The sequence below is a fragment of the Vombatus ursinus genome, unplaced genomic scaffold, assembly GCF_900497805.2.
Source record: "Vombatus ursinus unplaced genomic scaffold, bare-nosed wombat genome assembly UNPS02014932.1, whole genome shotgun sequence".
Lineage (NCBI taxonomy): Eukaryota > Metazoa > Chordata > Mammalia > Diprotodontia > Vombatidae > Vombatus > Vombatus ursinus.
In genome coordinates, this window is record NW_020954710.1 from 10937705 (window position 1) to 10953184 (window position 15480).

The 15480-nt window shown below is 52.9% G+C and overlaps 3 protein-coding genes across 11 annotated transcripts in view; 2 read left to right on the forward strand and 1 right to left on the reverse strand.

Annotated features, from left to right (window-relative positions):
- Window positions 1-3492, forward strand: part of PLEKHG5 (pleckstrin homology and RhoGEF domain containing G5) — a 110360-nt gene extending 106868 nt beyond the window's left edge. For 5 of the 6 annotated variants that reach the window (XM_027843958.1, XM_027843959.1, XM_027843960.1 and 2 more), the window contains 4 exons: window positions 71-186; window positions 329-507; window positions 1807-2616; window positions 2877-3492. In XM_027843958.1, the coding sequence (XP_027699759.1) occupies window positions 71-186; window positions 329-507; window positions 1807-2616; window positions 2877-2886 (1115 nt within the window). In that variant the 3' untranslated portion in view covers window positions 2887-3492. Of the gene's footprint in view, window positions 1-70; window positions 187-328; window positions 508-1806 lie in introns of all 6 variants that reach the window. The other variant, XM_027843963.1, reaches the window with a different exon arrangement.
- Window positions 3493-5147: 1655 nt separating this feature from the next.
- On the forward strand, window positions 5148-10652 carry TNFRSF25 (TNF receptor superfamily member 25). 2 transcript variants are annotated; one of them, XM_027843812.1, is made up of 10 exons: window positions 5148-5456; window positions 6856-7063; window positions 7342-7476; window positions 7950-8123; window positions 8234-8321; window positions 8981-9045; window positions 9238-9354; window positions 9510-9544; window positions 9661-9838; window positions 10022-10652. In XM_027843812.1, the coding sequence occupies exons 1-10, from the start codon at window positions 5418-5420 to the stop codon at window positions 10306-10308; spliced, it is 1326 nt and encodes a 441-aa protein (XP_027699613.1). In that variant the 5' UTR covers window positions 5148-5417; the 3' UTR covers window positions 10309-10652. The 2 variants fall into 2 exon arrangements, with proteins under 2 accessions (XP_027699613.1, XP_027699614.1); XM_027843813.1 differs by lacking the exon at window positions 5148-5456 and adding an exon at window positions 5593-5651.
- A 1590-nt stretch (window positions 10653-12242) lies between these two features.
- Window positions 12243-15480, reverse strand: part of ESPN (espin) — a 52039-nt gene continuing 48801 nt past the window's right edge. For all 3 annotated transcript variants that reach the window (XM_027843992.1, XM_027843993.1, XM_027843991.1), the window contains 3 exons: window positions 13093-13172; window positions 12979-12990; window positions 12243-12390 (listed from right to left, as the gene is read on the reverse strand). In XM_027843992.1, coding sequence (XP_027699793.1) covers window positions 12243-12390; window positions 12979-12990; window positions 13093-13172 — 240 coding nt within the window. The remainder of the gene's footprint in view (window positions 12391-12978; window positions 12991-13092; window positions 13173-15480) is intronic.

Consider the following 15480-nt stretch of genomic DNA (forward strand, 5'->3'; position numbering starts at 1 on the left):
GGGCTCCTTCCTCCTCATCTTCCTCTCCTCAACATCCTTCCTCACACATGGTGCCCTTCTTTCTCCCTAGGCTCCTTCCTCCTCATCTATCTGAATGAGTTCCGAAGTGCTGTGGGTGCCTTCACCTTCCAGGCTAGTGGACAGGCCCTCTGCCGAGGCTGGGTTGAAGCCATTTATAATGCTCAGGTAAGGTGTCCAGTGTGGGTGGGTGTGGGCTAAAGGTCAAAGGGGGTAGTTGAGCTGGAGAGCATTGGATGTGTATGTTACATGTGGAAAAGTCTGGGCCACAGATGTGCCCGATGCCTAGAACCTCCTTCTCTGCCTACAGAACCTGCTGCAGAGGATGAGACTACAGGAACACCAAGGCAGTCATCAGCAGCATCTGCAGAGCCTGGAGGAGGAGGAGGATGAGGAGGAAGAGGAGGAGGAAGGAGAGAGCAGTACCTCAGGAGCTAGCTCCCCTACCATCCTTCGAAAAAGCAACAACAGCCTGGATTCCCAACGCTGGTATGCCTTTTACAACACCATCACAGGACAAACAGTGATTAAAGTCCTACTGTGTGCAGACAGTAGCTCTGGAGCTGGGGGCAGAAGGGGAGAAGAGAAGACATAGGCCCTACAGAGGCAGTGGTAGAATGGAGATAGCAGTGGGCTTAGAATCAAGACGAATAGGCTTCAGATGCCATCTCTGGTTCTTCCTAGCTGGGTCACTTTGGGTAAATCACTTATCCTCTCTGAAACACAATTCCTTCATTCCATTCAACTCAGTTCAACAAACATTAAGTACCTACTATGTGCCAGGCGCTATGCTAAGTGCTTTGTAAATATTACCTCATTTGATCCTCACAACTACTCTGTAACAATAGGTATTGTTATTATCCCCATTTTACAGTTGAGGAAACTGAGGCAGAGGTTATTAAATGACTTGGCCAGGGTCACACAGCTGGCAAGCGTCTGAGGCCATATTTGAACTCAGGTTGTTCCGACACCAGGCCCAGTGCTCCATCTGCTGCTCCACATAAATTGTGCTTTGAAGGAAACTAGGGTTTCGAGGAGTTCATGGTGAAAAGCGGATGCATTCTGGGCAAGGTGGGGACCACTTGGGCAAAGTTGCCGAATTAGGCGTTGGAATTTTGCATGAAGGGAATAGCTCACAAGCTGGTCTGACTGGAATGGAGGATGCAGGAAGGGGAAGAATAAATAGTCTAGAAAGGTCTGTGGGAGTCAGATTGTAGAGGGCTTTAAATGCCAAGCTGAGAATTTTGTACTTTATCCTGTAGGTGATAGGGAGCCACTGAGCACTTCTGAGGAGGGGAGTGATATGGTCAGACTTATACTTTATAGGACAGTAACTTTGGCATCTGTGTGGGGAATGGATTGGACAAGGGGGAGGCTGGAAACGGGGGAGGCTGGAAACAGGGGAGACCTAACAAGCAGGCTATTGAAGTAGTTGAAATTGGGTATTGGCCATCTAAGTGGAGTGGAGGTGATGGATGGAGGGAGATGATTCCAAAGTTCCTTGTATGTAATAAAATACCTATTGGAGGTGTTGAAAAGATGGGTTTTTGTAAGCCTGAAAGCACTGTTAACTTTTGAGTTGTTTTTACTGCTGCTACTGGTAGACTGTAAGCTCTCTGAGGGCAGGGACCCTACCCTGTCTTACTTTTTTCAGTATCTCCTTCCCTGTGTTCATTTGTGTTCAGGGTTAGGCACAAACTTAGTGTTTAATCCGGATCGAGTGACTCAATGACCTGTTTGTTCAAAGTCCCCTTTTGCTCCCCTGGCCCTATCCCCTCTCCTTTCTAGCCCCTCCGATGGTTCCACAGAGACTCTAGCCATTGTGGTGGTGGAGCCTGGCGAAACGCCATCATCGCCGGACTTTGAGGGCGGCCCATTCAGTTCCCGGTCAGATGAGACCTCGATCAGCACGACCGCTTCATCCGCCACCCCAACGAGTGAGCTGCTGGGCCCTGAGCCTGACGGACTGCTCCCCTCGGCCGCGGCTGAGTGCCGCTCCTGCTCCATCGATTCTGCCTACGGCACGCTCTCCCCAACCTCCCTGAAGGACTTTGTTGCCACCTCAGAACTGGCTCCTGTTCCTGCCCCCAGGCCCCCTGACCCACCTGACCTCCCTACTCCTGCCTTGCCACCCTCACCCCGCCTCCGACGTCGCACCCCTGTCCAGCTGCTGCCTTGGCCTCGCTTACTCAAATCCAAATCAGAGGCCAGCTTGCTGCAACTGCTCTCAGGGGCTTCCGGCCGGGACCCCCCAGCAACCCCTAGCCGGAGCCTGTCTGAGCTTTGCCTGACTACTCCCCTCCCTCCCAATGGCTTCTCCAGGACTCAGGTGGGGCCATGCCAGCCACTTCAGGAAGCCTGTGTCAGCTGGGACTATAGGGGGGCCAGCCCATGCAGTGCCTCAGAGCTTTCTGAGGTTGAAGATTGGGGGTGCTCCCCTGGACGGGAGGATGAGTGTCCTTTCTCGAGGGAGTGTGAAAAGCCAGTCACTAAAACCACCTTGAGGGCCCAGCCCTCAGGCCAGCACAGGAAGCTGACCCTGGCACAGCTGTATCGAATTAGAACCACGCTTCTCCTAAACTCCACGCTGACAGCATCGTGAGTGTCCGTGGGGAGCCTGTGGGCACTACGGGAAGCAAGGCATCAGGGCTGAGGATATAGATACTGGCCAAGGGTAGGCATGGGAGGTGGGTCACAGGGGAAGGCAGATTGTGAGGACGTGAGGCAGAGGGTGCTGCTGGGTGCTGCTTGGAGTCACAAGTGGGCTTTGGGGTTTGGGGTTCTTCATGTCACTTGAGGTAGCTTTATTGGGAGTACAGACCCTGTCCTCTTTCCCCCTTCCCCTACTTGTCCTCCAGAGAAGTCTGAGCAGCAGGAGGACCCCAGGGTGCCATGGATGGATGGATGGATGGATGGATGGTCACACAGACAGACAGATGGCCTGGTTCTGACTGATGTGCTCCCAATCCCCTCAGTGTGGGACCAGGACATCAGTCTCCAGGGAACAGATTGAGGGCTGGAAACCAGGAACCAAACTGCACTTTGCTGATTGTGCCTGGGCCGAGAGACAGGAAGGCCCTGGGGAGACTCCCATGCATCCACCCTCTGAGCTCTTAGCTGCTCCCGCTCACAGCTCACACATTCACTGCTGCTTCTCCAGACCCCACCTCGGAGGGTCCAACCCCAGGAATCCCCATCTTCAACACACAAACACCCCCTCCTCCCCTGGCTGAATTATGATCCCCTTCCTTTAAGCCACTGGGCCATCTCTCCACCATTCCCCCAGCTGGCCTCTTTCCTTTCTTGTCCCCAGATAGGTAGACCCAGGAAGTGCCCTCAACCCCATCCTACTCCCCCCAGTCAAGGCCACACCGGGGTGGGAAACAAGGGACAGCCCCCCCCCCAATTCCCCTATGTATAAAGGTGCATATTTATTGAGCTTTGGGTTTCTTTTATAAAGACTTATGTATATTCTCCTGTGTGACAAGAGTGCATTCTGTTTTCCCTATGGGTCTCTGGTTTCTGTTTCTTCTATGGGGAAAGAGGAGGTGGTGATAGAATGGCTCCTTCCCCTTGCCTCTGCCACCATACCTTGTTGGGAGAAAGTGGGAGGTCTTGGCCTGGGGCACTTGGATCTGGCTGGTGTATGGGTGCCTCATTCTTAATCCTGGGTTTCCTGGCCTTCCCAGCTTATGCTTTCTGTGCTCCCTGGGGGAAGAGCCTTAGGAATCTTCTTTCTTTTTTTTTTTTTTTTTTGGCTAGGCAATGGGGTTAAGTGACTTGCCCAGGGTCACACAGCTAGTAAGTGTTATGTGTCTGAGGTCAGATTTGAACTCAGGTCCTCCTGAATTCAGGACCAGTGCTCTATCCACTGCACCACCTAGCTGCCCCAATCTTCCTTCTTCTTTTGGAGGCTGGGGGTGCTGCAAGCCCCAGTGAATGAAGCCCTTGCTTCAGGTGTTAGGATGACCTGTACACTATCTGAGGAATGAGGGACCCTGCTTCCCCCCTCCCCCCAGGACAATAAATAGAAGTCATTCCCAGATTCCTAGAATTAGACCTGAAATGGACCCCAGACCATCTAGTTCTACCCCCTCATCCTACACAGAAGCAGACTGAGGGTCAGAGAAGTTGTGATTTTCCCGAGGTCACAGGTCATGTCAGAGGTAGGATTTGAACTCAGATCCTCTGACTTCAGTCATTGTTTTTCCCATTGTACCAGGATATCACCATACTCATCTTACAGATGAGGTAACTCACTCACCCACAGTCACACAGATAGGAAAGAGACAAGGTTTCAATGCCCCTGTCAGCCAAAAATATCTCACTGGAGATTCAAGGAGCAAACATTTGTTGACAGAAGTGGGATAGGAGAGTGAGGCTAGGGGAGACAGAGAGATGGGGACTAAGGCAGAGATAGGGATCCCTAAGGGGAGGCAGCATGTCATGGGAGAAAGAACATTGGATTTGGAGTCAGGGCCATAAATCTGCTAATTAACTGCCTTCTTGGTCTTGGATAAGTCACTTTCCCATTCTGAACCTCATTTTTTCATCTGTAAATTGGGTGTAGGGAGGATCTTATAAGGGATCTTAGAGGTTACCTAGCCCAACACCTCCCCCACCTCATCCCCTACCCCTCTAGTTTTATAGAGGTTTGGAGAGATTAAAGGACTTGCCCAAGGTCACACAGCTAATTAAGTAAGAGTCAAACAAAAACCTAGTGCTGGATCACCTGCTTCTGTCTTATGATTCTTAATATAAATAGGAGGGGAAAGCAGCTTGAGAGGTCATGAAGTCCCACCTCCTCATTTTGCGGATAGAGACACTAGAGGCCCAGAGAGGTTAAGTGACATTAAAGTCACATAGGCAGTAACTGGCAGTACTCGGATTTGAACCCAAGTCCTTGCTTAACCCCAAATCCACTGTTACACTTTGCCTAACCTCAGCTAATTTCTTACTTGGGCCATAGGAATCTTGGTACTTGTAACCCAAAGCCCCGGTCCTGGTGCAGATGCCCAGGAGATATTGATCAGAGGCTCTTAGAACCGGAAGAGAAACTGGCCTAGAGAAGGAAGTGACAGCGGCAGTCATAATTTGAACTCGGGTCCTCTCACTCAAATATATAAGAGGCTTCAGGAACGGGTTAGCTGCTGTGTCAGTTAACAAATGCTAAGCGCCTACTTCTCGCCTGGCACTGTGCTAAGCATCGGGGATACAAAAAGAAGCAAAAGGTAGTCCCTATCCTCGAGGAGGTGGAGCTGGGGCACCGCGGGAAGCTGGGGTTGGGGCAAGGCGGGGAAGCCCCACGGGTCTCCCCACCTGTGCACGCCCCTTCTCCACCCCTCTCCTGCTGGGTCGCGTCGCCAGGCCCGGCGGGGAGGCTCGTGGGGTGTGGAGCGATGCTGCCCCGGGGCCGCACAGTCACGGCTGTGGCGCGGGTGAGTGTGTCTCTGTGTGGGGGTGCGATGAAAAGGAAATGGGGGGCACCCATGTTTTAAGGAGGGGGCGGGGATCGAATCTGGAGGAGGTGGGGAAAGCTAGCCTTGGGCCTCCATTGGGCACGGGATGGGCCCAGGAGACCTTAGGCAGCGGGGTTGAGGGGTGAGGGAGAAGAGAAGAAGCCGTCGGTGGGGGTAAGGAATTCAACCTAGCGAGCTCGGGAGAATCGTGAGCTCAGGCCGAGGGGCACTACAGCGAGGTCTCAGTCTAGGAGGTTGGGAGGCGGAGAAGATCTCGGCCCAGAGACGGCGCGGGGCTGGGGAGGGAGTGTTGTGGTGGAAAGACCTCAGCTCTACCGGCTTCGGGGGAAACAGACCTCGGTCCGCTGGTGCTCTGGGGGAACTCAGCGGGGGAGAAGACCTCCAAACTGCTGGGGCTGGGTGGGAGGGGACAAGAACTCGGGCGGCGGGGCTCGGGGGAACAGAGATTTCAATACACGGGGACTCCGGGCTGCTGGGACTCTCAGTCCAGGGTCTGGGATGAGAGGGAACGAGGAAACCTATAGAGGAAGAAGGATCATTCCCAGGTCTGTCTAGTTCTCCAGTTGGAGGAGGCACAGTAGGGCATCAAAGTCAGGCTGCTGTCCCGTGTCTCTCCCCCTCGCCCCACCTCCCCCCAGGCTGGGAACTAGATTCTGAACGCTTTAGTCATCTATACCTGCCTCTGGGGGCTAAGGGAGGACTCCCAAGAACCCTACCTATGAGGAGGGTCGAGAGTTGGGGGCTGGGTCTGGATCTGTGGGCAGCCGGCTCGAGCTCCTTCTTTGATCTACCCTGACCTACATATCCGCTGAACAGGCAGGACGCGGCCCTTTAGGTAGGAGGAAGCGCCTGCCCCCTTCCTCTCAGTGGGAGGTGGGGGCCCTGAGGTGATCCAGGAACAGAATGATAGGCCAACCCTCAAGTCTCCCACGCCTGATCTAAACGGAGAGATCTTATCTCTCCAGTCGTCTTCCGACCCTAGGAGGTCCCAGGGCTGAGTGGATTGTCCCTGGAGGGGCCAACTCATACCCTCTGGCTTTTGGATGTTCGGAAAGTCCTGGTGTCCCAACACTCAAGAATTGCTTATGGGGCTTTGGGGGCTTTGTCCCTGTCTCACCCCCTTCCTACACATATAGGGTCCCTTGGGGATTGGCCTAGCTCTCAGATGAAGGGTGAGGTGGGTGAGTGGGTAACCCCTTTACCCAGGATTCTCCTACCCTTTTGCCTGCAAGGGCTAGCAGGAGGTTTCTAGAATGTTCCCTCCAAGATGAGTATAGAGAACACGGTTTGGGAGTTATCGGGTCTGGTGAGTGTTATTTGGGGGAGGCAATCAGCTTTCTGTCCCCCCCTTCCCCAGGTGTTCCTCTTGGTGGTGATGGTAGAAGGTAATGCTCTGGACCCTGGTCATCGGGAGCTCCCACCCCTTCTAAGGAGCCCCAGGACCTCCCCAGGGCTGAGCCCGATGTTCAACCAGAGTCCCCTTTCTCAGAAATCCCAGCTTTGCTCAACTCCCCAATATTTTTGGGATGAGTCAAGTAGACAGTGCTGTAGGAGCTGCCCAGCAGGTGAGAAGCTGCAAGGGAGGGGTCTGGGAGTGCTGAAGAGCAAAATGTCAGAGTTCTGAGGGGGTTTAGAGTGGGACTTGTGAGATGAGAAGGAAGGTTTGTGGGCCTTTGAATCAGTTGGGAGAACTGGGAAGAACAAGAGCGGGGGTCTCCAAAGATGGGAAGGGTGGGGGGGTACCTTAAATCAATTGAGAAGGCTTTTGGGGGAAGATTTTGGGGCCCCTGCTCCCTTTTTTTTTTACTAATAGATCACTGAGAGTTAGGATTCTCATCTTTAGGGCATTTCCTGGAAGCGGCCTGCACTGAGCCCCAAGGCCCTTCCTCCTGTCAGCCCTGCCATCAAGACACCTTCCTGTCTAAAGAGGACCATAAGTCAATGCAGTGTGCCCGATGTCGACTCTGTGATGAGGATGGTAGGGTACAAACATTTAATTTCCTAAGATTTTTCTTTCTCTATTCCTCCATTCATTCATTCATTCTCTAGCTCTTTGTCTCTATATCACTCTGACTCTGCGTATCTGTCTTTCTCCTAGTCACTCTTCCTCTCCTTCACTCACTCTGTTCTCTTTCTGTGTTGGTCTAGCTCTGATTCATTTTCTCAGTCTCTCTCTACCCCCCTCCCTTTCCTTCCTTCCTTCCTCTCTGTGCTGGTCTATCTCTGATTCTCTCTCAGCTATCTCTAGTTCTCTCTCTGCCTGTGTATTGATTGGGTATTGGTCTCTTTCTGCTCTTTCTGTCTGATCTATAAGTTTCTTTATTCAAGTCAATTCAACTCACTCTGAGCCAGGCACTGTGCTTTGAAGATGAAGACAAAAATCCCTGCCTCCTGAAGGCAGGTGTTGTGCTGGGCCTCTGCACTGGGCTGGGTCTCTGACTTTCCTCTCAGGCCCTGCCTATCAGGTTGTTGTCCGGAACTGCTCATCGGTGGCCAACACCCAGTGTGGCTGTGCTCCCGGCTGGTTCCCGGAGTGCTCTGTGAACCCCTGCGGGACTGATTCACCTTTCCTCTGCATTCAATGCCGGGACTGTGAAACTCTGCACCGACACACACTGGTCCCTTGTGAGTTCCTCCCTTTCTCCTCTGCACCCTACAGTTTGACCCTTTATCCACTCATCCCTGGCTATATTTACCCCCAGATCTAATGTCAATTTCTTATGGGCTGTCCCTAGGTTCTGGAACAGACACTGTTTGTGGGAGCTGTTTGCCAGGCTTCTGTCAGGACCAGAAGAACAGTTGTGTTCCTGCACCCTGCTCCATGTAACTACCCTGTCCTCAGAGGGCACCCTAAACCAGCTCCCATTTCCCCCTAGGGTGGGGTGTTGCTAACTACTGGGTGGGTAGGGGAGTGTGTTCATATGTACCACAGCAGGAAGAAGGGAGGGGGATACTTGGGAGAGGGGCAAAGGGCCTGCAAAGCACCATCTGGTGCTGGGAAAGTGAAACCAAGCCACTGGAGACAGGGCTGATGGGCAAGAGAGGAGGGAGTCTGGGTTCGAATGGGTGATGGGGAGGTAAAGTGTAAGTATTTGATTTGGGAAAAGAAGGGACAAAAGAGCATAGATTTTTTGGGAAGATGGGCCAGATTAGACACAGCTCCTTGGGGTCACTGCAGTTAGTGGCTAAGTGGGCTAACAGCACAGGTGATGAAAGGATGCTGTACAGGTTTGGCTACTCAGTTCCTAGGGGCCATAGTAAAGGTATGCTCCTAACTTCAGGCAAACTCAGAGTATGGTAATACTCCCATTCCAACAAAAACAAAAACAAAGAGAGGGAGAAGCTGGAAGGTAATCCTTTGCTTTACAAAAATATTGACTTAGAATTCTTTACCCCAAAATATTTTAAATAGGATTTATACATTCATAGGGGACTAGCTGAAGTGTGAGTTCCATTACACTAGTTCTTTACACATTCTACAGAACCGAGAGTGGAAAGGAACTGTCCACAGTGATCAGCCCAAGGACCACTCCTAGCCAGCCTACAGGTAACCACTGGGGGAATGATTCCGGGAGCCATTCAGAGATCTGCTCTGGGATCTCTAGCTCCAAGCAGGGTAGGTAGTGGAAGACTCTTTGGGGGTGAGAGTCTGGCTGGGCCTTCTAGCGCTTCTGGCCTTCCTGGAGGTCAGGAACAAAGGTAACAGGGGATACTTATTCCAGACCCCCTTCTTTCTCAGGGGTCTGGCTTCAGTACTTCTTGGTGGTGCCAACGTCGCTAACAGTTCTGCTCTTGCTAGGATGGGGCCTGTTCTACAGCTACCAGAAATGCTGGGTCCTAAAACCCCAGGCTCATTGTAAGTACCAACCTTCCTAACCCCACCTCAAGGATCCCAGCCTGGATTTCCATAGGAGCTGGAAATAGGCCTTGAGACATCCTGAAGAAGGGCCCTAGGGGTGCTGGAGCCCAGTTCAACAACTGACCCGCCCCTCTTTTGTCTCAAATTGGCAGATGAAACAGAAATGGAGGCCTTGAAACGCCAGTGGGTACGGAGGATGGGTGTGTCTGGGAGGTGAGAGGGTGTGTCACCTGGTAGATGTGGTAGGACTGAGTGAAGATTGCCTGGTGAAGGGAATTCGTCTGGGCTTATCTTTGCTTTCAGGTACTCAACCCTTCACCAGTAGGCAGGCCTTCCCTCCCTCTGAATAGATACAATGAGATGTGTGCTCTACAGCTTGTGGGGAACCGTGGTCCTAGCAGTCCTCCACTGGCCCGGGAAGTCGCGGGTCCAGAAAATTCATGGCCTGTGCTCTGGGGCCAACCGCCCAACAGAGGGAATGGTGAGCATGATGGGTTAAACGCCAGACTTCTTCCCTCTCTTAGATCCTGGGATGGGGAACACAGCAATGATTATCTTTCAGCCCTTGGAGCCTCTCCATCTTGGTTCCCTGTGATTCCACCCCCTCCGGCCCACCACTTTCGAATTTCCCCCGGGTAGCCCCACTGCCGACCTTTGCTTCTAGGTCCTGAGGCCGGCACTCTCCAGCCAGGCCCACAGCTGTACGAGGTGATGGACGCAGTCCCGGCACGGCGCTGGAAGGAGTTCGTACGAACCCTGGGACTTCGGGAGGCAGAGATCGAGGCAGTGGAGGCGGAGATTGGCCGCTTTCGCGATCAGCAGTATGAGATGCTCAAGCGCTGGCGCCAGCAGCAGCCCGCAGGGCTGGGCGCAGTATACGCCGCCCTGGAGCGCATGGGACTGGAAGGCTGCGCCGAAGATCTGCGCAGCCGGCTGCAGCGGGGCCCGTGACCGTGACCGTGACCGTGACTGTGGTGGAGAAGGGACTGACGCCTTCTTGGCGCCCTGCCTCTCTCCTTCTCTCCTGCCCGCCGGCCGAGGAAAAAAGGAGGCTCAGGCCCCCAAGGTGGTGGCCGTCCGAAGCACTAAGTATGGTTACTTAAGTCTGTAGACATGTTATGTCACTTACACTGCCCCTGATTTGGAGCGGCTATTCCCTCCCCCTCCCCCTCCTCCCTCCTCCCTCCTCCCTCCTCCCTCTCAGAACCCGAGCTCGGGAGGACACGCGTGTCTGTGCTGGGACAGAGGGTGTTAACCTTTCACATCGCTTGGAGGTTGCTGCTAGTTCAATATTAAACGCCAGCAGCAAATTCCCCTGTGTAAACGTGTTGGGTGTGTGGGTGTGTGGGGCAGGGGGTGAGGGGGCTAGTTCTTCAAGGACGCTGAAAGGTGTAATGAATTGGGAACAAGTTACTGGGGCGACCGCGGCTAAATGAACGCAGTGGCCTGGGGCAGGACGGGAAGGGCACTCAAAATATTTCTCGGTCCATTTCCCCCGGGGCTCGAGGCTGCGTCTTTCTCCCCAGGAAAGTTGAATCTCAGATTGCCTTTGTTTCCGCCCCCCTCTACAAAGCCCCGTCCCCCATATGGCCCCAGTACGTCCCTCCAGATCACCTGCTTTGAAGGAAACAAGAAAAAAGCGCAAAGTGACTGAGTGAGCGACAGAAACCCCTTCCCAAGCATGGGATAACCAGTGGATTCCTTTAATGGAGGAAAAGAAGGGGCAGGGGACGGGGGGCTAGGGCCGAGGCTTTTCCGCAGAGGGTGCGGGGAGGAAAGTGACAAAAAACATTTAGAAAAAAAAAACAAACACAAAAGCCCCATCCTGCTCCTCTCCCCGCCCCTCCCCCCAACAGTTCCCTTGGCAATGACCTAGGGAATGGGCCTCGGGGTTGGGGGAGGGCTTACGGGGGTAATATGGCAGATGCGGAAGCCTGTACCGCAAAGGCGGCTGCTGACGCTAAGTGTGGGCAGGGAATAAATGTGTATGTAGAGGGCGGAGGGGGGGGGGGGGGGTATAGGTGTCACGCGGGGCTCCCGTCTGGGCCCCAGGGAAGGTAATTTTCTTTCACTTTCTGGTAAACAAATGACTGAAAGCAAACTGTCAGAGGAATGGAGGGAGGACCGGCCAAGCCAGGATGGGAAGGGGGACCTGATCTTGAGCTAAGGGTTGGGAAAAGCCTAGATGGATAGAAGGGGGAGGAGAATACAAATTAAAGGAAAAAACCTTTGGGCCCCACAGGGCTGCAGTCCAAACTCTCTAGGCACGACCCAACCAGCAGTCTTCTCTCCGCCCCCCCCCCCACTCCGCCCCTCCTCCAATCTGGGCTAAGTCAGCCCCACTGAATTTGGGGAGTAGGAGTCAGGGCGGAGGCTGCAGATCTAACTGTACCAAGAAAAGGGGCTGGGGGAAACAACCACCCACGTGGTTTGGGAGATATTCGTACATTTTGACATTCAGTAAACATGCAAATTATATGCAAACTAGCATGCAAATCAGCAGCAGTTCTCTCTGGGTCCACAGCTTGGGCACTTTTTGTACGCAGACTGCGGCGCTGTTTCCCCGGAGTGATGGGGGGCGTGGAGGAGAGATCTAGGCGAGAGGAAGCCTACAGGGCCATACTGTGGGGGTGGGGGGATGGAGTGGGGACTGAGAGTCGGAGAGAAATCAGAAGGATGAGGGCTTGTTGCCAGAAGCAGAGCCCAGACCGTTTATCTCGCCAAGCTCTAGCCTGATCCTCTCTCACCCAATTCTCGCCCCCGCCCCAGCTCTGAGGGAGGGGCCAGCGGGGAGAGTTACAGCAAAGGCTGGGGCAGGGGCAGGGGCAGGGGCGGGGGCGGGGGCGGGAGGCGGGAGGCGGGAGGCGGGAGGGCCCTCGCTGCGCCTAATGCTTCGCAATGTCTCCTTTCTTCAGGATTATCTGTCTCTGCCAGGGCGCCAGTTTGGTCTCGTCATACCCCAGTGTCCTGAGCTTCTCCGATTGCTCCTTCTCCCGCTGCGCCTCCTCCTGCCTGAGTTTTTCCTCCTCTTTTCTGCTTACGGAAGAAGAACCCAGGATGAGAGAGGGACAGAGGGTGGGAGATGAACCTAGGCTACTGGGGGAGGGGCAGAGGATGAGGACAGCAAATGCTGAGAGGGACAGAAGGATGAGTATGGTATACCAGTCATCCTCTGAGGAAAACGGAAGGCTAGAGGCAGTCGGGCAGGTTATGGGACGTCCTAGAGATGGGGCAACAGATCAAAGTAATGGGGTCTCTCTCATGTGGCAGTAGGTCAGGTTATGGTGAGGCAGAGGAGGTAACAGATTAAGGTAATAGATAATAGGTAATAGGTAAAATATCAGATTATAGGAGACAGATTGACGGCAGCCGGTCAGGTTATAGGGAAATAAAGAAACGGACACAGCAGAAAAGATTATGGGAGAGAGAGGTGGATAATGGCCTACGTTATTGGGCAGGGGATGGGGAAGAAGAAGACAGGAATGAGAATGAGCAGCAAAGGTTACTAGGGGAAGAGACGTGGTGTTGCAGAGGACAGAATGGAGTATCTGAGCTACTTGGGAGAAAGGGGTATGAAGAACTTCGCCTGGGTAGCTCCAGGTAGAATAGGGTCACACTCACCGTTTTTGTGCCCTGGAAGGAGAAACAAACAGTGGGTTAGCAGTGCTTTTCCCCCACTTCTGTTCCTTGGTAACATGGTATCCCCCATCAGCTCACTTTCAATGCCCAGCTTACCTCTCCTCCTCCATCTTCTTCCGAAGGATGTCCCTCCTCCAGGCAGGCATGCTGGCCAGACGAGCTTCCTCCTCCTCCTCCTGCAACACAACCAGAGGAGTTCAGGGGTAGAGTATGCAGTGAGGTGGAAGTCAGAATCCAGGGAATGATTCCTCATAGTTGAAGAGGAAAGGGAAAGAGCTAAGGACAGACCTGGACCCTGGAGGTCTTGGCAACTAAAGAACAAGGAGACAAGGACTGGGGAGTTGATGGTGGAAGATCCTTGGAAGGGGAAAGTGGAAGGAAAAATAGGAGAGGACAGTCTTTCAGCCTCTTCTCATAGAGACCTTCAGGGTTAGAGATTTTATTCCCATAATTTTCTTTGTCTTCCTCTTTTTATTGTTATATCTAGTACTTCTAATCAAGACCCTAAGAATCTGTGATTTTGGAGGTCTGGGAACTTTCTCCACCAAGACAGATCAGAACCTTTAATAGAGGCTGCTACTAATAATATTACTTGATATTAAAAATAACTTAATAGAGAAATTTTACAGTGGTCTGAAACTTAGAGTGGTTAAGTGACAAGTTCAAGGTCATAAAGCTAATAAGTATCAGAAGGGGGACTTGAATCTAGGTCTTCCTTGGCTCCAAGCCTACCACTACATCCACTACCTCTCGGAGTTTCTAGTATTGTGTAAAATTATATTGGAAATGGTGAGTGACCTTGCTTTATCCCTGATCTTATTGGGAAAGCTTCCAATATTTCCTAAAGATAATTTGAATCTGAGAGTGCACTCACCTCATTTCCTACACAGTATGCTTACACAGCTGTCCCTCACCCCCCAAGGCAGGGCCAGAACAGTGGCAAGAAGTAGGATCACAGGGTTAATGGTGATGTGGGTTGTAGGGTGACCACAACCTGCCAGAACCAACATCTGGGAGCAAGGAGCAGGGGAGGTCTCACAGACCCAGCCTTAGAGCTTGGCTTGGCAAAGGATTCAGATCTCATTGGGATAGACAAGAAATATTTACAATATGACCAATCCTTGACCCTTTCTTTGCCTTGAGGGTAAAATTTGAGGATACTCCAAGGCAGCAGGAGTGCTACCCAGGTAACCTGCTTGTCAGTTACTTCACTGAAGGGCAAATAGTGAGCCCTGGTGGGTGGTGTAAATGAATGAGCTAAAAGGAAAAGCCAATCTTGGGCCCACCCATGGCAGGCACCTCTTCAAGGCAAAGTTCTTTATTATTCTGTGTAGCAAGGGAGAGGTAATCTGCACACATCACACTGCACACAACTCAGTTCCCCCAGCCCCAGGCTCTCTGGCCAAGTCAGGGCTTAGAACTTCCCCAGTTCCCAATCTCAGAGAGAAGGCAGGAACTAGTTGCAGAACCATAGTGGAGTCCCATCTAGTCGGCAGGAGCTAGACAGGTCTGCTTTCTTAGTAGTTCCAGGGCTTGAGGCCTTTGAACAAAATGATAGATGTGAGTCTGGTCTGCAGAGTGGACAATGAGACTAGGTCCTGGAAAGAGCATCCTCTTAGATTTGTAGAGAATCATCCCTTGGAGAGGATCTACTCCCAAGCCCCCATGACTGCCCTGGGGAGCCACCTTGGACAACGCTCAGAGAGAGCTGGAGGCAGCTTTATATCCTAGCCCTGTCCCAGCCACCTAAAGACATCACGGCAGCAGCCTGTCCCTCAACATAAAGGCCCTCGAAATTATGGCCAGAATGGCCCCACTATATTCAGCATTAGCCTAGCTGGGCTTCAAATTCCAGGGCCAATGTCCTAGGCCTGCCCTCACACATCCAGTTCCCATTTCTATAGCGCTTGAAGTCGTAGGTAGATGCCAGGGTGGATTCCACCATTCCCAATGGACAGCTGACTTGACTTTTCTCTTTCTCCACTGCTACTGCTCAAATGTCAAACAACTCGGCTTCCTTCTCCTTCCAGAATGAGAAGCTTCGGTTGATGTAGCGGCAGATGTCCTCGTTGCTAAACTCTCCCATCTCTGCTACCAGCTGCAGAGAGTCAGCCCGATTGAAGGGCTCTGTTGGAGCCAGCGGAGGGGCTGATGGCCCACGGCTAAGTGTGGGCTCAGCCTGGGGCAATGGTGGTGGTAGGGGGGGAGGTGGAGGTTGAGGTACAGGGGCTGGTGCCTGGAGCTGGTACAGAGGCTCCTCAGCAGGGAGCTCTGGGCTGTCTCCAAAGAACGCCTTCTTCAGGTCCTCAAAGCCATCCTGCCAGTCCCGACGCCCAGCCTCCACCTCCTCCAGTACAACTCTGTGGAAAAGTCGGATGAGCTCCCATGGATGACTGCCTAGCCGGTCAAACATCTCATAGCACAGCAGGTGGCGGAACTTGCGCTCCTCCCGGCTCATGCGCATCTCCAGCAGCTGGAAATAAC